Below are 26629 nucleotides of genomic sequence, written 5' to 3' on the forward strand. Positions count from 1 at the left end.
AAAGACAAGTGACTAAAGTTGTAACATATTAAGTTTATAAGGTAGAAATAAAATGACAAAAGCAATACAAAGGATGAAGGAATGGAATTATACTGTAAAGTTCCCAAGATATGAGTTAAATGAACTCAAGATATGAGTTGAAGACACATGGTGATAAGCTGAAGACGTACACCATAATCTCTACAATCAACACTAAAACACACACACAAATATCCACCAAAACAAAAACACAGAGGTATAGTTAAAAATAAGCTAAACGCAGAGATAAATGGAATCACTGATTTTAGTATTTTTCACTGTCTGCAAAAATCACTGTTTGATGTTTTTCTCTCAAAGAGTGAAAAAGGATTATACAAGTTATAAATTGTATATTCACATGCATGTAACAGAAATACAATTCTATAGCAACTGATAAAATGCCCACATACCTAGTTTGCCAAAATACAGTCATGTTATTCAGAATTTAAGAACCCACAAGGGTCTGAAACAAAATGTCTAAAAGTTACAGACATTATCAGATCTGTCCATTTCTAGCTGAGATATAGAGCCAGCTAGCTATGGTTGTTCATTGGAAGGACTGATGTTGAAGCTGAAACTCCAATACTTTGGCCACCTGATGTGAAGAGCTGACTAATCTGAAAAGACCCTGATGCTGGGAAAGATTGAGGGCAGGAGGAGAAGGGGATGACAGAGGCTGAGATGGTTGGATGGCATCACCAACTCAGTGGACATGAGTTTGGGTCAACTCCAAGAGTTGGTGATGGAGAGGGAGGCCTGACGTGCTGCAGTTCATGGGGTCGCAAAGAGTTGGACACGACCGAGCAACTGAACTGAACTGACTGAGCTATGGTTGTCTGCTCCATCCTAAATATCACAGGAAACAATGATTACAGTGACTGGTTAGAAGGTAATTCCAGCAATGAGCTGAGCCATGGGCTTTCCAGGTGGCTATAGTGGTCAAGTACCCTCCTGCCAATGCAAGACACGTAAGAGACTCGAGATCAATCCCTGGAGAAGGGAATGGCTATGCACTCCAGTATTCTTGCCTGGAGAATCCCATGGACAGAGGAGCCTGGTGAGCTACAGTCCATAAGGTTGCAAAGAGTTGGACATGACTGAAGTTGACTTAGCATGCATGCATGCATTCTGCTACAATGACTCAAGAAGATATGTACATCCAGCAGACAGAAAGTACTCTCCCTCCCTCCCTCCCTCCTCCTTTCAATTACTCATACAGGGCTTCCCGAGAGGCTTAGCTAAGAATCTGCCTGCAGTATGGGATATGCAGGTTTGGTCCTTGGGAAGGGAAGATCCCCTGGAGCAGGAAATGGCAACTCACTCCAGTATTCTTGCCTGGTAAATTCCACAGACAGAGTAGCTCAGTGGGCTACGGTCCATGGGGTCCCAAAGAACTGAAGCAACTAACACTAGAAATAAGAGGGCAAAAATTAAAAGCTAAGGACTATTGAGGCAGCCAGTACTGAAAAAGACAAGATTACAGAGAAAAGAGAATGGAAAGAAAACCCAAGACTCCATGCTGTTTTCCTCAAGCTATCCGCTATTTCAAGCTGAGCTGAAAAAGACAAGGGAAAGCAGTGGATAAAAGGCTAAAAAGCTGAATTTTGATAATTGTCAAGTACTTGGAGACAAAAATTAGAAATCAGGGCCTACACAGGAGGAGAAACCCTGGTAAACATTTCACACTTTTAGCTAAGATATGTGAAAAGTTCTGCCCTAGGTTTAAGAACAAAGAATAAACCAGCCAGGCAAAAAAACTGAAAGCCAGCAACAAATCAAATGAGTCACTAATAGGATTAAGAAAACACGCAGAAAATTTGGAGGATGCAGCTAATGTAGTATTTAGAAGGAAGTGTAGAGCATTAAATGTTTTCATTACAAAAGGAAGGTTAAAAAAAAATCATCTAAGCTTTCACCTTCAAAAAAAAAAATAGCAAAATAAGTCCACAGCAAGCAAAGAGAAAGTAATAAATGACATAACAGAAATGAACGAAACTGAAAAAAAAGAAGAAAAATAAAATCAATTGAAATAAATGCCCCAAATATCTACTAAACAACTTAAATTTTTGGTTTAAAACCTTCAAAAAAAGAAAACTCCAGAGAGTTTCACTGGCAACTTCCATCGAACATTAAAGAAGATATAATGCCATGTCTACAACCTCTTCCAGAAATAGAAGACAGAAACACTTCCCTACTCATTTTATGAACTCAGCATTATCCACATATAAAAAGCAAAAAAAAAAACCAAAAACTACAGACCCCAATATTCCTCACAGAGATGTAAAGTTCTTCAATAATACCAGTAAACCAAACCAGCAGTATGTAAGAGAGTCATTTTATTTTACTGTGGACTAGAGGTTCTAATCAGTGCAGTAAGTCAAGAAAAGGTATAAAGATTTGAAAAACAACAACTGCCTTCAGTTAGAGATGACAAAATTCTATTATTTTAAAACAAATACACTAGTATTCAGGCATAAATAAGTCATTTATCTAACAACATTCATTTGAAATCATCAAGTTTAAAAGGCAGTTAGCAGCAATTATCTACAATCTCACAACAAACCTCCATTACTGTCTCTATAATTGTATCTCCAGAGCCCTATAACAAAAAATACTTGCTGAATGAATGAGCACAGAGAAATGCAGTCTGCATGACTTGTAACAAGGCTATGAAATCAAAGTTCTGTAGTCATACACAGAATTCCAGTGATTCTTGGAATTTTCCATTATGCTGGAAAAGGTGAAACATTGTTTCTCCATTTTGGTCATGCTTTCTTTTATGAGAGACATTTACTTTCAATATTCTAATCTTTCTTTTCTATCTTAGGATGCAACCAACTCTACAGTATAAATACTTCTTTATACAACCCTCTGCATTGCTATAATTCCAGATGGCAATAAGTCAGACATTTTAAATGTGCTGATGTAAGATCTGTTAAATGAAGATAACTGAAGTTCTGGTGTACTGCTGTATTTGTTCAAATTCTTAACATTATCTTAAATGTTATCAGAGGAGGAACATATTCAACAAAAAACCATGGTTATATGTAGTGTATATGTATACACACCCCCTGTGATATTTTAAGATCACCCCAAAAATGTCAATGATTACAACTAGATTATTAGCAAAGTAGGGTATAAAATCAAAATTTTGTCCCTATCAGCATTGGTCAGTCAATTGTTCTAAAGGAGAATACAGATATATAGGCAGATACAGTTGACACCTGAACAACCTGGGTTTGAACTGGAAGGGTCTACTTAAAAGACTAAAGGCAGGAGGAGAAGGGGACGATAGAGGATGAGACGGTTGGATGACATCACTGACTCAATGGACATGAGTTTGAGCAAGCTCCAGGAGCTGGTGATAGACAGGGAAGCCTGGCATGCTGCAGTCCACGGGGTCGCAAACAGCTGGATATGATGGAGCGACTGAACTGAACTTAAAATACACACTATAGAAATACATAATATGCAACTGGTTGAATCTGAGGATGTGGATCAGCAGATATATTAGACCATCTATAAAGTTAAACTCAGATTTTTGAGTGTACAGGGTGGGCCCCCTAATCCCTGCATCGTTCAACGATCAACTACATATTTCCTTTTCTCTCTACATATATTGAGAGACCAAGAGATACATATATACATACACACGCATGCACACCCACCCTGTATGTAAAACATGCCCACACACACACACACGTATTTATATATTCAGTTAGTGATTAGGGGATAAATATTAGAATTTCAAGTGATATTCAAACACTAGTCAGTAATACCTAATGTCTTTTATGTTAGGAAAAGCAAAATAACGTTTGAAAAACATGGTATAATCCCCACATACTTCTGAATCCTTGGGAAGTTCCACTACTACTGGAACTGCTTACCAGTTCATCAGAGGTCAAATGCATCAAACGTTCAGCTATTGCAGCACACTGAGCCGAGTCTCTTATAAATTCCCCTTGTTTATCACCAACCACTAGCTCTGGCCATGTCATGCCTTCATTCTTCTTAATCAAGGAAATCTCCAAGCTAGATGTGTAACATGAGGAAAGTTTTGTTACATTAAGCAGCTACACAAACTATACACCCAATATCAAACAGAAGAATATTCCATAAAATTATCCCTCTGGTATCCCGAGAATGTCTGACCAAAAATCATGTTCACCTTAGTTTCGCATATGATGGAACACCTATCATCCAGGAGTAAACAAGGTAGACTTAACAAATACGAAAGTACCACTGGACTGATGGGACAGAGTCAGAAGCACTTCTGCAGTTCAGGTGTGCTAAGTGTTACCAACCTTAAGCAGTGGAAACATAAGCAGGATGTATCTATGAGTTATTATTTCACTGGGGAATGGAGATGGAGTGATGGGCACATAAAGTTAACTGGAAAGGGCCTATAACTAAAGGTATCTCTCTGTGTGTGGAGCCAACAATTACCTTCACTATCACCAAACTAGTAGTCATAAAATGATTACTAAAGATCAGGCAGCTTAAATAAATAAAAAAGAACCCATAAGGGAACTCTAAGATTAAGGACTAATACAGCGGGAAAGGGAGAGAGAGGTGAGTCAGGGCAGACTGTGGACATGGGACAGGGAATTGGCCATGTGCCCCTTGACTAGGAAAGGGAATCCAGGTAAGCTGGCTGCTGCAGCAATACAGAGAAAAGCAGGGGGTGGCACCTGTTCCACAGCAAAGCAACCTTTTCCATATGCCATCTCTGCTACACGTGGGTCATACTAACCCATGCCCTGGATCTCAATTGCAAGGAAACAATTGCAAGAACACAATAACAACTATTATCATAATTATCAAATGGAACATGGTAACTTATCAGCTATTATCAAGGCTATTATCACCACCTCACGAATTAACTACAGCACTTTAAAATTTTCTAAAACTACTTTTATTTAAAGAGACTATACAAAATATCTTCCTTACATAATGAGTTTCTATAATTAGCATTAAAAATTACCACCACAATTAATAATGCCCAGATACAGTTATATCTTCTAAGGAGAAAGCTAATCTCAAAAGATAAGGATGATTAATGATGATAATAAAACCAATGACAGCAGCTTATACTTACCTAATGCTTACCACATGCTAGGTGCTATCTTAAAGCACTTTACATATTTTAACTCATTTATGGCTTACCACAAAGAAAGTAAGTACTATTAGCATCTCCACTTTACAAATAACAAAAAAAGCACTGAGAAGTTAAGTAACTTGCCAAGGTCACAAGCTAGTAAAGCAGTCTGGCTCCAAGTCCATGTTCTTCACTACTGCACTATTCTGCCTCTCTGAAAAAATATATGTAAATAACTATTAAAGAACTTGTACCTAGTGACCAGAATGTATACTGTTCTTAGTCAGTTGCTACCTAAAGAAGTTAACAAGTTCATACAGTCTTGGTTGATAAAGAATTTATGAACCATCATTAAATTGGCATATTTAGTCAGTTACTCTTTTAGCATAAATGCATTTCTACATTTTAAAGCTAGAATCATATCCTACCATCCAAGGAAAAAGGAATACATAGCTCCATACATAATACAGATTAGTTAACAAATCCTTCAAAGTCAGAACATTAACTATTAAAAATGAGATGAATAATATAAAAATATCATGTGTTTTAAACCAATGATACCACACACACATCATTGTAATTACCTTTTGTAACATTAAATAGTAATTAAGCACCTCAAAGTTCATGGAAAAACAATACTGGTCTATGTTCATGTGTTAAATGTTGAATCTATTTTTGCATATAGTCCAGCTCTTCTCCTAAATCTTGGCTGAGTTACTGCTTGATGACTTATATTTAACAGTATGTTCCAGCTGCTTTGCCAATTTAAAAATGCTATCCTCAAATTGCACACACTAGTAAGATATGTTTAAATAGAATATATGGAAATAGAATATATTTTTAAAAGAATCTTTTGGATATAGAGTTTTTTCAACAATATATATAAAATATAACCAAGTCACCAAATTTCTCCATTAATAAAATGATTTCAGGATATCTGTTCAATTTAAAGCCTAAAAAACTTTGTGAATTAGATATACAGTTCTTAGACTCTAGGCATTTAGATTCATATCAAGACTCACTTGATTTCACTGACTACACTAAAGCCTTTGACTGTGTGGCTCACAATAAACTGTGGAATATTATTAAAGAGATGTGAATACCAGACCACCTTACCTGTCTTCTGAAACCTGTTTGTGGGTCAAGAATCAACAGTTAGAACCAGACATAGAACAACTGACTGGTTCAAAACTGGGAAAGGAGTAAGACAAGGATGTACACTGCCACCTGTTTATTTAACTTAAATGCAGAGTACATGATGCGTAATGTCAGGATGGATGAAGCACAAGCTGGAATCAAGAATGCCAAGAGAAATATCAATAACCTCAGATAGACAGATGACACCACCCTTATTGGCAGAAAGCGAAGAGGAACTAAAGAGCCTCTTGATGAAAGTGAAAGAGGAGAGTGAAAAAGCTGCGTTAAAACTCAACAATCGAAAAACTGAAATCATGGCATCTGATCCCATCACTTCATAGTAAATAGATGGGGAAACAACGGAAACAGTGACAGACTTTATTTTCTTGGGCTCCAAAATCACTGCAGATGGTGACTGCAGCCATGAAATTAAAAGATGCCTGCTCCTTGGAAGAAAAGCTATGACAAACCCAGACAGTGTATTAAAAAGTAGAGACATGACTTTGCCAACAAAGGTCCATCTAGTCAAAGCGATGGTTTTTCAGTAGTAATGTACGGATGTAAGAGTTGGACCATAAAGAAGGCTGAAAATGGAAGAATGGATGCTTTTGAACTGTGGTGTTGGAGAAGACCCTTGAGAGTCCCTTGGACTGCAAGGAGATCAAACCAGGCAATTCTAAAGGAACTCAACCCTGAACATTCATGGAAAGGACTGATGCTGAAGCTGAAGCTCCAATACTTTGGCCACCTGAAGTGAAGAGTTGACTCCTTAGGAAAGACCCTGATGCTGGGAAAGACAGAAGGCAGGAGGATGACAGAGGATAAGATGGTTGGATGGCATCACCGATTCAACAGACATGAGTATGAGCAAACTCTGGCAGATGGCCAAGGACAGGGAAGCCTGGTATGCTGGAGTCCATGGGGTTGCAAAGAGGTGGATAAGACTGAGCGACTGAACAATAAACTAGCACAGGAATACATTATCTAGTTAGCAAATTAAAAGTTCGTAGAAACAAATTATTTCCATTAAAAAGTTTAAATTGTGAAAATTCAAATAAATAGCCATTTTCAACCATTTATTATTACTCTTATATTGTATCCAGAGCTGGTAATGAAAAGCATGACAATATAATGCAAACAATAACTAAGCTAGTATCTTTAACCTTAACTACTGCTGTGCTCTTTGACACAGTAATTCCATTTTTAATCTATCCTAAGAAAAATAATCAGCAGTATCAATGAGCCTATTGTAGTATTCCCCCTTGATGTAACCACTGCAGAAAGGATAAAAAGAAGAAAAAAGTAAAATAATCAAAGGTAAAATTTCAAATATAAATAAAACTAAAAAAAATACCTATTATTTTCTTTAATTATCCATGTACTGCTTTCATGATCAATAGATGAAAAGAGATTGCCTTCCAAAAACCTCTGACCCTTCAGTACAATGTTGATAGAATCAGGCAAAAACTGTACTTGAATGTCTTCCTTAGTACAGTCTTCTGGAAGCTGTATTGTTACTGTCAAATCATCTTCAGTCTGTTGCCAGTAATACAGAGGTTCTTTGGGAAAGAAAAATGTATTATGTAATAAAAAAAAAAAACCAAGACTACAACATAACATACAAAAGCAGAAACCAGAACATACAAAATAACATATATCTAGCATCGTTTCTAGTGATCTCACAAAAAAGTAATTATGAACAAATACACAGAGATCTCCTTGGGGAATTTTCACTCAAAGTATTATAACAATCACACTTGACATTTCCCTGTTCCAGTCTTACTTAATGCCTTAGAAGATATACACTCATAAAATACAAATCATAGCAACTCGTTATTCCCTATCTCCCAGTATCCCTGCTTCTCCCTCTTTTCTTACACACACAGACACAGGATTCCAAGCATGTGTGCATGTACGCACACACACATATACAGGATTCCAAGTTAAAAGAATACCAAATGTGTCACAAACCCTGCCTGAAACTTTCATCACAACCTTGATTTGCCACTGTTGGGGCGATTTAGTAACTCTGTGATATAGGAGACTATGACTATTTGGTGGGACAAACATCCGCACAAAAATAAAAGGTATATTTTCCTTATAAAAGTACTGGCTATTTTACTGCACAACATGAAAGCAATTTCATAGCAAATTCAAGGGCTGTCAGTATATTTAGTCTAAGTTCCCAGTAAAAAAAATCCTCCTTTCAACTCCTTCACTATCCCTCTGCTTGGCTCCTAAAAAGCTATCTACCTAAGAAACACTTTTAGGCCCATAATACTATAACCATGAGGTAAGAAAGCAGGGCTTAAATGTAAAATGGACAAATATTTGCTTAATAGCATCCATAAACATTAATCTGTCCACTCACTCATCAGAAAGAAACATAACATTGGTGTTGTTTAGTCACTAAGTCATGTCTGACTCCTTTGTGACCCACCAAGCTCTTCTGTCCATGGGATTTCCCAGGCAAGAATACTGGAGTAGATTGCCATTTCCTTCCCCAGGGGATCATCCTGAACCAGAGATGGAACCTGTATCTTCTTCACTGACAGATTCTTTACCACTGAGTCACCTGGGAAGCCCAGGTAATATGTAATATCAGTCTAACTGAAGTTTACAGAAAATGAAACCAGATTATTTACTCAGAAGAGAGCTTAAAAGAAAGCATGCTAATTAACAAACTATCCATAATTTTTGTTACAACCATTTTCCTTTCTTATTGTGAAAGTCTGATGATATTAAAATAAATACAGAAGAAACTTCCCAAGAGGAAGTGGGTACAAGAAGTTAAGTAAGGGCCGTTTATTAGAAGAAAAACAGAAAAACTGAAGGGTTTACACTAAATGGAAGTGGTTTACACTAAAAGAGAAGAACAAATTCAGGAGGAATTCAAACATAACGTGAGATGTCAACTAGTGGCTAGTGATTTAAAAACATGATGTGTTCCAGCTAGGCTGCAAATCTGTCTTGGAAGCACATGGGCCTAGCTACTAGGCAGACTGGTCCCAAGGATGAAGGCAGTCCATCATTTTTCCTCAACGACACCAAAGGAGTTCTAAAGGGCATGTAGTCTAGTAATACAAATAGCTCCTCTGGCTAAGCTCCAGGAGAGTTTAACATTATAACTAAGACAGAACAGTAGTTTACTCAGAAAGGGGTCTTGTGAAAAAAATCACTTGTGAGGGAACTAAGCTGTTAAGAGGTGAAGTAAAAGGCCACCATGCACAACTCTTATATTTAGGCATTCATATTTATAAACCTGGAGAAAATATATTTCAAATATTTATTATAAAAGTATTTTCAGATTTTTTCAACAAATTTATTTTTTAAAAGCTATGTGAAAATGAAAGTCACTCAGTCATTTCCGATTCTTTGCAAACCCATGGCCTATACGGTCCACGGAATTCTCTAGGCCAGAATATTGGAGTGGGTAGCCTTTCCCTTCTCCAGGGGTTCTTCACAACCCAGGAATCAAACACAGGTCTCCCGCGTTGCAGGCGGATTCTTTACCAGCTGAGCTATCAGGAAAACCCTGAAGAGCTATGTAAATAAATAAAAATAGTGAAACCCATTTTCATTTTAAATAATTAAGTTGTTAAAGTAATAAAAAGGGTAGCTTCAAAGAGTAATACATATGATTGTTAAATACTGTGCAAATCTGTTAAGTAAAATATACTATTCTCTGACTATAAATATCAGAAATATGAACAGCAATTATTCTAGAGAAATGGTCTCCTGAATATTTTTTAGAAGAATATGAATTCTTTGCATACAAATGTAAACTTCTTCTGAAGAACCTTTTTATTCATTTCATTCTAAAACATTACCTTCATTCATTCATTCAAGACTGAGAAAACATAAGTGATTCTATCCCCTAGGAACTTCCTTTCAGTTCAGTATGAAAGGGAAGAAAACATAATTAGCATACCTATATGAAGAGATGTATACAGAAAAGGAGTACGTCATGGCTGTATATTGTTACCCTGCTTATTTAACTTATATGCAGAGTACATCATGAGAAACACTGGGCTGGAAGAAGCACAAGCTGGAATCCAGATTACCAGGAGAAATATCAATAACCTCAGATATGCAGATGACACCACCCTTATGGCAGAAAGTAAAGAGGAACTAAAAAGCCTCTTGATGAAAGTGAAAGAGGAGAGTGAAAAAGTTGGCTTGAGGCTCAACATTCAGAAAACAAAGATCATGGCATCTGGTCCCATCACTTCATGGGAAATAGATGGGGAAACAGTGACAGACTATTTTTTGGGGCTCCAAAATCACTGCAGATGGTGAGTGCAGCCATGAAATTAAAAGACGCTTACTCCTTGGAAGGAAAGTTATGACCAACCTAGATAGCATATTCAAAAGCAGAGACATTACTTTGCCAACAAAGGTCCGTCTAGTCAAGGCTATGGTTTTTCCAGTGGTCACGTACAGATGTGAGAGTTGGACTGTGAAGAAAGCTGAGTGCCAAAGGATTGATGCTTCTGAACTGTGGTGTTGGAGAAGACTCTTGAGAGTCCCTTGGACTGCAAGGAGATCCAACCGGTCCATCAAAAACGAGATCAGTCCTGCGTGTTCATTGGAAGGACTGATGCCGAAGCTGAAACTCCAATACTTTGGCCACCTAATGCGAAGAGTTGACTCATTGGAAAACACCCTGATGCTGGGAGGGATTGGGGGCAGGAGAAGGGGACGACAGAGGATGAGATGGCTGGATGGCATCATTGACTCGATGGACATGAGCTTGGGTAAACTCCGGGAGTTGGTGATGGACAGGGAGGCCTGGTGTGAGGCAATTGATGGGGTCACAAAGATTCGGACATGACTGAGCGACTGAACTGAACTGAACTGATACCACTAAGACTCTTCCTACCTATCTGAAGAGGCTTCCCTGATAGCTCAGTTGATAAATAATCTGCCTGCAATCCAGGAGACCCCAGTTTGATTCCTGGGTTGGGAAGATCCCCTCAAGAAGGGAAAGGCTACCCACTCCAGTATTGTGGCCTGGAAAATTCTGTGGACTGTATAGTCCACAGGGTCGCAAAGAGTCGAACGTGACTAAGCAACTTTCACTATCATATGAAAAGAGGTTAGCTTATTTTTTAAAATTATCATCTATGATACTAATATGCTGGACTTTCAATATCAACAGCAAATAGACATCAGTATTTGTTTATTCATTAAGTATTTGTTGAATATATAATCAGGTAAAATAATACATATTTTAAAAACATTTTTTATAATTATGAAAAGTATTAAATTTAACCAGTTCATACTACTTAGGTGGTATATTTTATGAAAGGCTCTTCTGGAAAATATAAAGGAAAACAAAGAAAAATTCAGTGCCAATCTTGATCTGGTAAAACTTCTAACCCAGCTAGGAGGACAAGTCAGATCTATTTTACACAGGAGCTCTATGATTCAAAGTAAAATCACCTTTGATTTCCTCGGACATGTTTTCATCCTTACTTTCTTCAAGATCCTGACCAGCTTGAACAAATGTAAAGGACTTGTAGGAGACAATCATCAGACCGTTCCCATCAGGTTCAATAGCAGCATAATGTGGCACGGACTTCCCACGGAGAATATTACACTTAGCCATTTCATATTTTTTATTATCTGTGAGAAAGTAAAGCATTTTAGAACAACAAAATTACAACCAAAAAACTATAATAAAAATATCTGAAAATATTCAAGTATAATTCTAATTTAAATATTTTAAATGTACTATTAAAAAGCAGACTATTAGGTACCTTTTTATAAAAGGATAAAAAAATTTACAACCTAATATTCTGTAAATAAAATCTCTTTAAAAAAAATGGTCTGATGAAATTTGTTCTACATTGTGATGTCTAATGTGGTAGCCACTGGCCACGGTAGCTGTTTAATTAAGTAAAAATGGACATTCATTTCTCCAGCCACACGAGCCACACTTTAAGTGTTCAAAAGCCACGCATACCTAGCTGCTATCACACTGAGCGGCTCACATATAAACACGTCCATTTTGGAAAATTTCTATTTGACAGCAGGGCTCTAAACTGTAAAAGTGATCTACTTACCTGAACATGAACCTCTGAAAAATCTACCCATTCCTTGACTATAGCCTGTCTACTTTCTCAGCCAGTATATGATAGGTGTCTTCTGACAAGGGCCACAAATTGATGGTAATGGAAAAAGTGTGGTGTGGACTATTTTCTGCCCATTAGCAGGTTTACTTAAAATGAAATAACTTTTATGGTAGAAAGAATTTTTATACACATTCACATATAGATCTATTTGCCATAAAATATGTGAATGTGTATAAAAATTGCCATAAAATATGGAGAAGGCAATGGCACCCCACTCCAGTACCCTTGCCTGGAAAAATCCCATGGGTGAAGGAGCCTGGTGGGCTGCAGTCCATGGGGTCGCTAAGAGTCGGACACGACTGAGCGACCTCACTTTCACTTTTCACTTTCATGCATTGGAGAAGGAAATGGCAACCCACTCCAGTGTTCTTGCCTGGAGAATCCCAGGGATGGGGGAGCCTGGTGGGCTGCTGTCTCTGGGGTTGCACAGAGTTGGACATGACTGAGGTGACTTAGCAGCAGCCATAAAATATAAATAACTGTACTTACAATTTTAAAGATAGGAACAATTAACTGTGTTCTAAAATTTTCTGGTAAACAATTTATTCTATGAAAATAAGGGTTTTTTTTTTTTTTTTTTTGCTTTAGAAGTATTCAAACATTTGAGTCCATACCTTTACTTAACATTGTTACTTTTGATAACAAAGTTTTTTTACAGTGGGTAGTACTTATTAGCTTCACACTGAGTAGACAAAAAATCATAACTCAACACAATGAGTTATGCATAATAACACATTTGTTGTTGTTCAGTGGCCCAGTAGTGTCCAACTCTTTGTGACCCCATGAACTGTAGCATGCCAGGCCTCCCTGTCCCTCACCATCTCCAGAAGTTTGCCCAAATTTATCTCTCTTGCATCAGTGATGTCACCCAGCCATCTCATCCTCTGACGACCTCTTCTCCTTCTGCCCTCAATCCTTCCCATAATAATACATATACATACATAGTAATACAACCCATTCTAAAATATGTCATTTTTCTCTCTAAATCCTCACCTACATTCACACACTCACTTCATATATATTTAAGAATAGACTATTTTTCTTCCATAGGTACATGCAAGGCAGAGTCCTACCTGGCTCCAAAGACCCAAGCTTAGACACTCTGTATTTTATAGGATGGTTTTTCCCAACATGTGAGATAGAAAACAGTAGGTCTCAAGTGAATTCCATGGCTAAATGGGTTGGGAAAGGCTGGATCAAAATTACATTTTCTTTTTTTACTCAAGATTTTTAGAAACTTGACTATGCTTAATGTGAAATGTGGCTATTGTGTGCCTACATTTTCAAACTTACTTGACCACAAAATATAATTTATCAAATATTCCACTCAACAGTCTAGAAATACAACACTGCTCTGTTATATTCATTAGAAAATAACAAGTAACACGATCATATTAGTAATTCAGGGAGTAAAGGAACTGAAACATCCAGAAAAGAAAGTTAAAGTCAACCAAAGAAAGAATGTTTCTGTAATTACAATAATTAAAATTGGCTGGAGAGAAAAAAAAGAAAGGTGAGTCTAAATATGCCTGTCCATCTGAGTGAAGGAAACAAAGATGAAGAGCACGGAAGCCATGGAGCTGCAGCAGAGAGCCAGTATGCACTGAGCTAAAGCTGTCACGGAGCCAAGAGCCTCAGAGAAGGAAAAACACCCAAGGCGATTTCTTCTATGCTATGTACCTTAATTTAAAAAAACAAAGCTTTTATTTATCTAAAGTAGGGATCTGCAAACTATGACCTGTGAGCTGAAGAATAAATTTTACATTTTTAAATGGTTCCAAAAAATCAAAAGAATATTTAAATACACGCAAAATTGTATAAAATTCAAACGTCAGTGTTAATAAATAGTTATACTCATTCATTTATGTCTTTGTAAATGGAATACAGCTGGAATACACCTATACTCATTCATTTATGCCTTCATCTACAGCTGCTTTTACAGCACAAGATCCTAGCTGAATAACTGCGATAGGTCATATGGTTACCATCCAGCCCTTAGAAAGTTTCCAATGTCTAATCTAAAGATTTAAGTTACTGTGTTCCTCTAGAGCTAAAACCACAACACCGGGAAAAAGAACAAATTACACTAAATATTTTGAAGAACAAATCTTGTGTTTAATGTTACATATTAACATATATTTTGTATATATTAAAAACATATACTTTAAATTCTTCCAAAATATGTAGTAGTGTCTCCTTTTACAAAAAAGGTGTATTCAACTGTGGAAACACATAATTATTTTTTTTTATAACCCATACCTAAGGAGAAACTACCTATAAATATTCATTCCATTGGATGGCAGGTACTAGAATCACAACACAATGCTTAAGAAAAAGCAAACAGCATTTACAGGAACAGCTTTGCATTTCAAAACCTACTGAATTATGGCAACCACTGCAGAGAGATCAGAATTTTGTTGTTTTACCTTCATATTTCTTACTAATAGTGACCCACTCCAAGGAAACATAGAAACCACTTCCTTTCATAGCCAATTCCTCTTTCTCTATTCGAAGGAGGAGAGTAGCTATTGAATGTTCTTCAGCTTTCAGCAATGAGATACTGTGAATTATGATAAAAGGACTCCCAAGCTCTTCATTAAATACAATCTACAAAAAAGAAAAAAAGATGGCATTCACAAAAACTATTACATGAATGCATAGAGCACAGAGGAAATACACAGAATTCTGACAATCCAACAAGTAATTTGGATACTGTTTACTGCAAGGACACAAGAACAGAAAAGCTCTGAAATAAAGCTTACAAGTTTAAAATACTGCTTAAAGAAATAACTTTTAGAAAACATCTATTTGTTTAATAGAGAAAACTGTTCAGTACACACAGAAAACAAAAGGGCCTCCAAATGGCATCTACAAGAGAAAGGGAATTAAAAGCAATCCTCTAGAAAAGAATTGCCAAGTGAAAAAGAGTGCTCCGTACAGAGGAAATGAGGTCAATATTCCCTTACTGCATCTCTTCCCCTGTCTCATATCTAATTTATTGAGATATATTAATATATTGTATAATATTATATCCATCCATTTATAATAGTCATTTATACTATATATTATATATTAATATATTAATCATATCTCTAATTTATTTCTGCCTTCTTAGTTTCTGAATACTATTTGTATATATGTGTGTGTATCTTTCTTTGCTATTATTTTTTATTTGCTTTGTGTTGTTTGTTTTCCGGAAATTTACAAAGGTACAGTGTCAGACTTTATTTTGGGGGGCTCCAAAATCACTGCAGATGGTGACTGCAGCCATGAAATTAAAAGACGCTTACTCCTTGGAAGAAAAGTTATGACCAACCTAGACAGCATATTCAAAAGCAGAGACATTACTTTGCCAACAAAGGTCCGTCTAGTCAAGGCTATGGTTTTTCCAGTGGTCATGTATGGATGTGAGAGTTGGACTGTGAAGAAAGCTGAGCGCCGAAGAATGGATGCTTTTGAACTGTGGTGTTGGAGAAGACTCTTGAGAGTCCCTTGGACTGTAAGGAGATCCAACTAGTCCATTCTAAAGGAGATCAGCCCTGGCTGTTCTTTGGAGGGAATGATGCTAAAGCTGAAACTCCAGTACTTTGGCCACCTCATGCGAAGAGTTGACTCATTGGAAATGACTCTGATGCTGGGAGGGATTAGGGGCAAGAGGAAAAGGGGACGACAGAGGATGAGATGGCTGGATGGCATCACCAAATCGATGGATGTGAGTTTGAGTCAACTCCGGGAGTGGGTGATAGACAGGGAGGCCTGGTGTGCTGCGATTCATGGGGTCGCAAAGGGTCAGACACGACTGAGCAACTGAACTGAACTGAAGAGTCAAAGGAACTGGAGAACAAATCATGAAAACTTTCTTACTGTTCAAAAACAAAAGATCTCATTTCATCTAAAAAGATAATTCCACTAACTTAAATATTGACATTTCTTCTAAGGAAAAAAAAAAGGCAAATCAAAGCATCATGGAAAGATGTACAAAATCTTATCAAATTCTTCTTACAACACATAATCTAAAAGACTACTATATCTTTGTTAAATATCAATCAGGAAAGGTTTTAAGACTGATTTCTAAACAAGCTTTTCAAATAAATGAAAAAATAAATAGTTTGAATACATATCTAACTGAAACACAAGAATTAGCTCTTGTTTTCTTTTTAAACCTGTATCTGGAACCACCTCATGTGGGCTGCTACCTGAAAGCCTTATTTAAAAAAAGGGTGCTTTACCCTAATGCTCACAGCAGCAGTACTTAAAACAGCCAAGACATGGAAGTAATCTAAACGTCTATCAACAGATGAATGGATAAAGATGTGGTATACATACTATGGAATACTATTCAGCCATAAAAAGAATAAATAATGCCATCTGCAGCAACACGGATAGACCCAGAGATTATCCAACTTAAGTGAAATAAGTCAGACAGAGAAAGACGAATATCACACAATATCACTTATATGTGAAATCTAAAACATGATACAAATTAACTGATTTACAAAACAGGAAAACACTCAGAAAACAAACTTATAGTTACCAAAGGGGAAGAGGGATAAATTAGGAATTTGGGATTATCAGATACAAACTACCATATATAAAATAGATAAACAAAAAGTTCCCACTGTATAACATAGGGACCTATATTCAATACTTTGAAATAAACTACAATGGAAAAGAATATACATACATACATAAATACATACATATATATATACATATATATACATATAACTCAATCACTTTGCTGCACACCAAATCTAACAAAACACTGCAAATTATAACTAGAGTTCAATAAAAAGAAAAATGTGCTTAAATGTCATTAATTTCCCTTTGTGTTTGAGCAACTCTACCAAAATTATTCAAACAGTAGACCTTTGGAATCATTCTAAATTCTTCCATAGGTGAGGGGAGGGCCCTCCCTCAAATACCCAAAATAGAGAAGATAGACACATTTTTGGTTAAGTGGGTTTTGCTTCTGTCTGGGGGACAAGAATAAATAAAAGGGTAGGAAGAAAAAATGGTAAGTTTTGCCAAGTCCAAGTAGCCAGATTCCTGTTTCTTCCCCCTCTTTCTCGCTCACGTGAGGCCAGAGGAGATCATGTCAGGACTTTTAGAAACTCTTAGGTTGACGTTTCCAGTCCCCTGAACAAGCCTGGCAAATCAATTGTGAAGCTGTTGATACACAGCACTCCCGTCATGTTAGAGGCCACACATGCCCTGCCTTCTTTCATTTCTCTTTCTACATTTCAGTCATCACCACCACGCTTGCTGGGCCCCCTTATGCCCTACCATGCCCCCATCACTTCCACCTTTAGCCTTCTCTCTTACACCAATTCCCCCAAAGTCCTATAACTCATATATTTCTCTCAAAGTGACCACTATCCCACAGTATCCCTTCAACTTCAGTTAACGCCCTGGTCCCATAATTTCCCCACTGTCCCCACCTCCCCAGAGAGGACTGACTTCATTATGGCAGTATATATACTGAAGAAGATATGAAGTAAATTCAAATTTTTTATTTATTTTAAAAATCTTATTGAAGGACTTATATGGACTAAGGAGATATACATAGCAGAAACCAAATGAACTATAAACCCATATGCATTTTCTTCTGATGGACTACGTGGTGTTATTTTTAATCCGAAGGTGAAGAGGGTCAGTGCGTTTCTTACACGAACAGAATCCCCATAGCTTGGTAACAGATACATTCTCATTCATATCGCTCCTGTCCATCATTCTCCAAATTCTTTTCAACTGTTTCAGATAGCTGGGTGCTATATACCACATATCCTCAGTAAAAAAAGGAAAGAAAAAATTATTGGAGGCAGAAACAGAATACGTCACAATGTCCAATGAATATTTAAAACTGTGACTGACTGCAAAGGCCTCCTATAAACAGGCTGTTGTTCTGGTATTTCATTGTGTCTTGTGTTTAACTTTTTGAACACACTGCAATTAGGTAGTGCAGGATTTGGTATAACAATAAGAAAGGTAAACCACTAAGGCCTTGTTGTTTCTCTCAAATAATTAAAGCCTAGTGTTTACAGGCACCTGTTGGTCTGATAAAAATGTTTTATAAGATGTAAAATATTAAATTCTATCTCTTTAGCTACCTAGAACTAAAGGCCACCTGCTGAAATTCAGAAGGCAGCAATATCACGTTGTACTTTATTAGCGCAACTCAGTGTCACTGTCTACTTTCAAAGCCTGTGGCTCTGGAGAAACTAATTTCATGTTTATTATTACTAAAATGCAAACCTGCCCCTCAGATTTAAGTCTGTTATATTGTTAAAAAAAATGCAATAAAAATGGCATCTTGGACATTGGTAGATAACTACAGTTATAAATCAAATCCCTTACGATTATACAGTGGAAGTGACAAATAGATTTAAGGGATTAGATCTGACAGACAGAGTACCTGAAGAACTATGGAATGAGGTTTGTGACATTGTACAGGAGACAGAAATCAAGACCATCCCTAAGAAAAAGAAATGCAAAAAACCAAAATGGTTGTCTGGGGAAGCCTTACAAATAGCTGAGAAAAGAGAAACTAAAGGCAAAGCAGAAAAGGAAAGATATAACCATCTGAATGCAGAGTTCCAAAGAATAGCAAGGAGAGATAAGAAAGCCTTCTTCAGTGATCAGTGCAAAGAAATAGAGGAAAACAATAGAATGGGAAAGACTAGAGATTTCTTCAAGAAAATCAGAGATACCAAGGAACATTTCATGCAAAGATGGGCACAATAAAGGACAGAAATGGTATGGACCTAACAGAAGCAGAAGATATTAAGAAGAGGTGGCAAGAATACACAGAAGTATACAAAAACGATCTTCACGACCCAGATAACCACAATGGTGTGATCATTCACCTAGAGCCAGACATCCTGGAATGTGAAGTCAAGTGGGGCTTAGGAAGCATCACTACGAACAAGCTAGTGGAGGTGTTGGAATTACAGTTGAGATATTTCAAATGCTGAAAGATGATGCTGTGAAAGTGCTTCATTCAATATACCAGCAAACTTGGAAAACTCAGCAGTGGCCACAGGACTGGAAAAGGTCAGTTTTCATTCCAATCCCAAAGAAAGGCAATGCCAAAGAATGCTCAAACTACCACACAATTGCACGCATCTCACACGCTAGTTAAGTAATGCTCAAAATTCTCCAGGCCAGGCTTCAGCAATACGTGAACTGTGAACTTCCAGATGTTCAAGCTGGTTTTAGAAAAGGCAGAGGAACCAGAGATCAAATTGCCAACATCTGTTGGATCATCGAAAAAGCAAGAGAATACCAGAAAAACATCTACTTCTGCTTTATTGACTACCCCAAACACTTTTTACCGTGTGGATCACAACAAACTGTGGAAAATTCAAGAGATGGGAATACTAGACCATATGACCTGCCTCCTGAGAAACCTGTATGCAGGTCAAAAAGCAACAGTTAGAGCTGGACATGGAACAACAGACTGGTTCCAAATCAGGAAAGCAGTACGTCAAGGCTGTATACTGTCAGCCTGCTTATTTAACTTTTATGCATTATACATCACGAGAAATGCCAGGCTGGATGAACAAGCTGGAATCAAAATTGCCTGGAGAAATATCAAAAACCACAGATATGCAGATGACACCACCCTTATGGCAGAATGTCAAGAAGAACTAAAGAGCCTCTTGATGAAAGTGAAAGAGGAGAGGGGAAAAGTTGGCTTAAAACTCAACATTGAGAGAACTAAGATCATGGCAACCGGTCCCATCACTTCATGGCAAAAAGACGGGGAAACAATGGAAAGAGTGAGAGACTTTACTTTTAGGGGCTTCAAAATCACTGCAGATGGTGACTGCAGCCATGAAATTAAAAGACGCTTGTTCCTTGGAAGAAAAGCTATGGCTAACCTAGGCATATTAAAAAGCAGAGACATTACTTTGCCAACAAATGTCCATCTAGTCAAAGCTATGGTTTTTCCAGTAGTCATGTATGGATGTGAGAGTTGGACTGTGAAGAAAGCTGAGCACCAAGAATCGATGCTTTTGAACTGTGGTGTTGGAGAAGACTCCTGAGAGTCCCTTGGACTGCAAGGAGATCCAACCAGTACATACTAAAGGAAATCAGTCCCGAATATTCACTGGAAAGACTGATGTTGAAGCTAAAACTCCAATACTTTGGCCACCTGACACAAAGCAGTGACTCCCTGGAAAAGACTCTGATGGTGAGAAAGTGAAGGCAGGAGGAGACGGGCACGACAGAGGATGAGATGGTTGGATGGCATCACCGACTCTTTGGACATGAGTTTGAGTAAGCTCCAGAGTTGGTGATGGACAGGGAAGCCTGGTGTGCTGCAGTCCATGTGGTCGCAAAGAGTCGGACACGACTGAGTGACTGAACTGATGCTATGGTATATTTTTCTAATAGTTACTATTTGACTAGTTTAAACATATCAGACAGCCAAGTGGTACAGTAGAAGCATGCTAGGCTCATAAATATATTTGAGAATAAAACATGAGAAAAGGAGAAAAGACATGACAATGTAATTCTCTGGCCAACTCTTTACAAAAAAGAAGGCAGTAAGGTCAATGCTTAAGGTACTGCTTTACACTTGAAAAGAACTCAATTGGCATTTGCTGAAAAACAAATGCAAGTCTTGACAACTGTACTCACCCCAGATCAAAACAGGAATAGCTAATATATCAGTTTCACAAAAGGTAAACATTTTATTTAAAAGATATCCAAAATACTATATATTATAAAAATCAAGAGGTCACATGTAAACCATCCCTAAAAAGGTGTTATTTCAAAATCATTAAGATCTAATTAGAATATACTTTCCAGACTCAGCATTAAGTCTAAAGAAAAACAAAACAACTCACCTCCCATTTTTCAGAAGCACTATTTCCGCGTTCACCTGTTCCAACAAGATACAGTCTTCCAGTCCCATCTGACAAAGTAACCCAGGTAGAAGATGTGAAATGGATGGATGCGCAAAGGCGATTGTCACATGCTGTCAAATCTGTAGGAAGTCGAAACACCTCTCGTGGTTTTCCTAAGGCAGTATCCTAAACAGAAGCCGAACATTAAGAATGAATCCCTCCCTCTCCTTGACACAAACACACACAGAATAAAAATATCAGCAGTGCACTGGTTATTCTCCTCTTCACAAGTAGGTGCCCAAGTCCCCTGCTTGAGTACGAGCTGTCCCACTGGCTCACTTGTAACAAACAAAAGTGACGGTATGTGACTTCTTAGGTTAGGTCATACAAGACTGTACATCTTGTACCTTGCTCTTTCTCAATTGTACGTGACAGACCCATGTGAGGAGGCACTCAGGGCTCCTGACAACCACCAGCAGCAGCCCCTGAGTGAAGTTTGGAAGTGTACCCTTCAGCTCTAGTCAGGCTTTTGGACCACTGCAGTTGTGGCTGACATCTTGGCTACATTCTCTTGACATCTTGGCTAAGCCATTCTGATTTCTCACTGAAACTGTGAGAAGACAAACGTTTACTGTTTCAAGTTACTAAGTCCTGAAGTAATTTATTACACAGCAATAGATAACTAATGCAATGCAGTAATCTAGTCTTCATTCTTAAGTTTAAAATTAACGAGCAGTATTTTAACTAATTGGAAATAACACATCATGCTCTAAATTCCTACACAGACATCTCTGTGGTATGAAAATACTATGTTATGCTATTAACAACTTGCGTTTTTGTTAACATATTTTTATTGTGTGTATATATATCCTTATATACTTAGTGTCTCATGCTTCATGCTCAGTAGTGTCTGACTCTCTGTGACCCCACTGATTGCGGCCCACCAGGCTCCTCTCTCCATGGGATTTTCTCAGGCAAGAATACCGGAGTAGCTTGCTATTTCCTCCTCCAAGTGACCTTCCCGACCGAGAGATCCAATCCGTGTCTCTTGCACATCTCCTGCACTGGCAGGTGGATTCTTTACTACTGAACCATCTGGGAAGGCCATAAGATAAAGTAGCAAGATGAATTACAGCATTAAAATGTTTCACAAGAAAATACATAAAAAAGGGCTACAACTCAGAAAATAAACTTCCCCTCATACACCAAACTGTATTCAATTCAATTTTTATTCTTGTTTTAGTTATTAGTTAACAGGTTTTCCTGCAGTACAGAAATAACCCTTGACTGATATATTTCAGGGTTTGTCTGGTGGCTCAGTTGGTAAAGAACCTGCCTGCAATGTGGGAGACCTGTATTCAATCCCTGGGTTGGGAAGATCCCCTGGAGAAAGGAAAGGCTACCCAGTCCAGTATTCTGGCCTGGAGAATTCCATGGACTGTATAGTCCACAGGGTCACAAAAAGTTGGATGCAACTGAGCGACTTTCACTTTTCTTGTATTTCATTCCCTGCTTCTAGAACTGTTTAGATTAATATATATATACATACACTAAAAAAGATTTAATTAATTAAACTATGTCCTTATTAGCCTCAAGTTTTTTAGTGACCCATTGTTTCTTCTAAAGCATGCAATTCTGTGTTTTTTTAAAGGGCACCTTTCCTTCTTTTTGTACTCATATTTTACTGATTTATATAATACTGCATTAAATAATGAAAATGCATTGACAAACACAGTTGACAAGTTTTTAGAATGAGAAAATCTGATTATTACTGATGTAAAACTCAGCTAGCAGAAATAGAATTATAACAGGAGAGAACTGAGCAGCCTACTAGCAATACATATCAAACTTACTGTGGTCTTCAGTCAGTAAGTTATTAAAAAAGAATAGAGAATATCAGTTAATCCAGTCAGCTAAGTGAAAGGCAAGCAAGAGAAATTTTACTGCAAGCTAATGCCTGTGTAGGCATTTAGAACATGATGTTGAATTTCCAATTATTGTGAAAGAAATGGACTAGTCAACAAATAGTAGTGGAACATTAGGGAATTTTAGGGGAAAAAAGAACATACAAAAACATTCCTTATTCCAGATAGATCAATAATCTAAATGTTTTAACAGAAAAGTAAAGTAGCTTTGTTAGAAGATTGTTTTAATAATCTCAGGGTGGAGAAAGCCTTCTTATGAGTAAATAAAAGACATACAGGAGGTAAGAAGACAAATACTTGCCACAAATATAACACAGTACTAGTACCATACAAAATACCTTTAAAACTCAGCAAGAATGACAAGGTTATCATTTTTTTCATAGTAAAAGAATATGAACAGGAAAACTATGGTTTGGGGAAAAAAAGGCCAAATGATACCTCCATTAGCCAGGAAAAAAAAAAAAAATCTTAGACTGTTAATGTCTGTTCTTGGCTAAAGTGCCCTGTTGGTAGGAACAGAAGTATAGGCTGTTCGCAATTATTATAAATCAAATTTTATGATGGGTTACATACCCTTTAGTGGGCTTCCCAGGTGGCTCAGTGGTAAAGAATCTGCCTGCCCATGCAGGAGACGTGGGTTCTATCCCTGGGCTGGGAAGACCCTCCAGAGAAGAGACTGGCTACCCACTCCAGTATTCTTGCCTGGAGAATCCCATGGACAGAGGAGCCTGGCGGGCTACAGTCCATGGGGTTGCAAATGAGTTGGGCATGACTTAGTGACTAAACAACAACAAATACAATTCCACTTCTAGAATGCTTGCACAGGTACACTAAGATCCACATAACAAGAATGTTTACTTTAATGATGAAAATGACAAAATGTGCTAATAAAAACTAAGATACAATCTAGTCGTTTATCAATAGTGAGGAAGAGAACAGCAGCACCTGACAGCCCAGTGCTAGCCTGGCAGTATCAGCGAGGACTTGGCTTTGCTATGAGCTAGTGACACTAACAGCTATATTCTCCTGATAAACAATTTCACAGAACATCATCATCAGACAAGGACACTGCGTGACCTCTGTCATTATGACCAAACAAGAGAAAAACAGCATCACGCCATAATGGTAACTGAACACATATAAAATATGAATGTTGTCAGAGCCACAAAGAGGATCCTAATCCATGCCAATATCACTTATCACAGCTTAAGCCTTGGTCCAGTCTTCCCTCCTTCTGGACAAGACTTACTAAGATACCCATCATGGAATTATCCAGTTTCCTAACAGTAGCCAACCCAGAGCAAAGCCCCAGTTTCTAAAATCCTCTCCCCAAACCATCCAATACAAGCCTAATCCTACAATGTCCTTTCTAACATCCTCTTACTGAGACAGCGGGTGGTTCCCCATCGTACACATCCCTCCTCTGCTTCACAAAGTAATAAATCCAGTGTGTTCAAATATAAACGTATACCTGGCATCTCTGTCTGGAGAACACTGGCAGATGAGTGGTTAACTGGCATAACCATCCTTTGGAATACCAAATAACGTAGTTATACTAAAGTAGATTTAATTTTTTAAGATTTTTTTTAGTCTTTGTTTAAAAATGTCGGCCCATTTATAACGTTTTTGTTGAATTTGTTATACTATTGCTTCTGTTTTATGTTTTTTGTCTGTGAGGCATGTGGGATCTTGGCTCCCTGACCAGGGACTGAAAACCTGCACCCCCTTCACTGGAAGGCAAAGTCTTAACTACCAGACCACCAAATCCCCTGAAGTAGATTTATAATACATTAGAAAGATCTCCAAGATAATGACTGAAAAAAAAATGCAGATGCAGAAAACACATAAATCCATATATGTTGGAACAAACACTGTGATATGACAGCACAGAGTAAGCTATAGACAGACCGGGGTATTCCAGTGTTTACCATTAGAAACGAAAACGAGATCTGGTGGTAAAGGAGATTGGTGGTCAAGCGGAAATTGCTATTACTGCTTCAACACATTGCTTTTTTTTTTAAAGCACTGAATAATTTACATGTGATATACATAATTAAAAGATATGAATAAGTTAAAATAAAATGCAACTTCTTCCTCAAAATAGGTGTTACAAAGCAAAGTTTCTAGTGGTCTCCCCCACTACATGCCCTTCACAACATCTAAGCCAGGGAATCATTGTTAGGAAGCAATCATTCTTCATTTCATACTCCATCCTAAAGATGGCTTTAAGCCATCTTCTTTTAAATACAAGGCTTCACATAACTGAGACTGCTAGGCATCTGATTATTGGATGTGAATGTCAGTCACTTAGTCGTGTCCAACTCTTTGCGACCCCATGGAATACGATTACCAATAAATGAGTGCAACATCCAATAGAATGATAAAGATATTCAAGTATATATATGTGAAGCCAAAATAATTAAATTAAAAATGCAAAAGAAAACACAGTTATCTCGAAGCTAAATGATAGTTTATGTGAAAGAACCTAAAATGTTCCTGATCTTTGAAATCTAGTGTTCAGAATATTTTAATTTTAAATGGACTGTAGGCAACAAAATATTTTCTTCTGCATTAATAAATCAAATAAGAGTACTAAATTATTTCTGAATACCCTCCATTAACAGTTTTACAGTGTCTTAATAATAAAGCTTTATGTAATTAGCATCTATAATGTCCTGTTCCCAACCAATCAATTTCTTCTTCCAGTCAAAAAAAAAGTTAACATTACTATGTTCAAAGCCGTTGACAATCATTCTGAGATAACATTACACAGCTGAATTGTGAACGAATTAAAATTTCAATGATAAATGAAGTACTTCTTGAATGATAATAATGTACAGTATTAAATAACTGCTTTGACTTTTGCCATCTCATTAATTATTTCCAAACCTTATGAAGTTGAAATTATTATCCTACTTGAAAAATATAAAAAGCTCTGCTCAAAAAAAATAAATAATTTGCCTATAACTCCACTGCTAGAAATGGGAGGGCCAATATTCAAATATTGGTTGACTGCACTCCAAAAATTGGTCTTTCCTATCTTCCACACTTTCTTAAGAAGAAATAAATTCTCAAGTTTTTCTAAACAAATGATATGTCAGAAGTGAATGCAACTTATAAAGTAACACCTCCCCCCCAAAAAAAACCCTCTAGTATGAACGAAACTACTATATTCAGTTTTTCTTTCAGGCTAATACATTATACAGTATTTTAATTAGATTCCTGAGTCAATAAAACATATCACAAAAATATCACTGTCCACATATTGTGTACAAATGACACTCTAAACAAACAGCAAATTAGTACTAATACATGAACTACATATTTATGAAAACATCTTAAAACAGGAAATCTTAATTACTGCTACAAGAAGACAAGCTCTTAACTAACAAAGCTTTCTTCTAATACATGTACATTTATAGAAAACACTACTGAAGTTTAAAAAAAATATAGTCTAAC

General features: G+C 37.1%; 1 protein-coding gene across 1 annotated transcript in view; it reads right to left on the minus strand.

Annotated features, from left to right (window-relative positions):
• NUDCD1 (NudC domain containing 1) overlaps positions 1-26629 on the minus strand; it is a 90662-nt gene that overhangs the window by 37646 nt on the left and 26387 nt on the right. The window contains exons 3-7 of the mRNA XM_005689154.3: positions 21246-21431; positions 14817-14997; positions 11699-11881; positions 7608-7812; positions 3906-4050 (exon numbers count right to left, since the gene is read on the minus strand). Coding sequence (XP_005689211.1) covers positions 3906-4050; positions 7608-7812; positions 11699-11881; positions 14817-14997; positions 21246-21431 — 900 coding nt within the window. The remainder of the gene's footprint in view (positions 1-3905; positions 4051-7607; positions 7813-11698; positions 11882-14816; positions 14998-21245; positions 21432-26629) is intronic.

The sequence above is a fragment of the Capra hircus genome, chromosome 14 (genome assembly GCF_001704415.2).
Source record: "Capra hircus breed San Clemente chromosome 14, ASM170441v1, whole genome shotgun sequence".
Classification (NCBI taxonomy): domain Eukaryota; kingdom Metazoa; phylum Chordata; class Mammalia; order Artiodactyla; family Bovidae; genus Capra; species Capra hircus.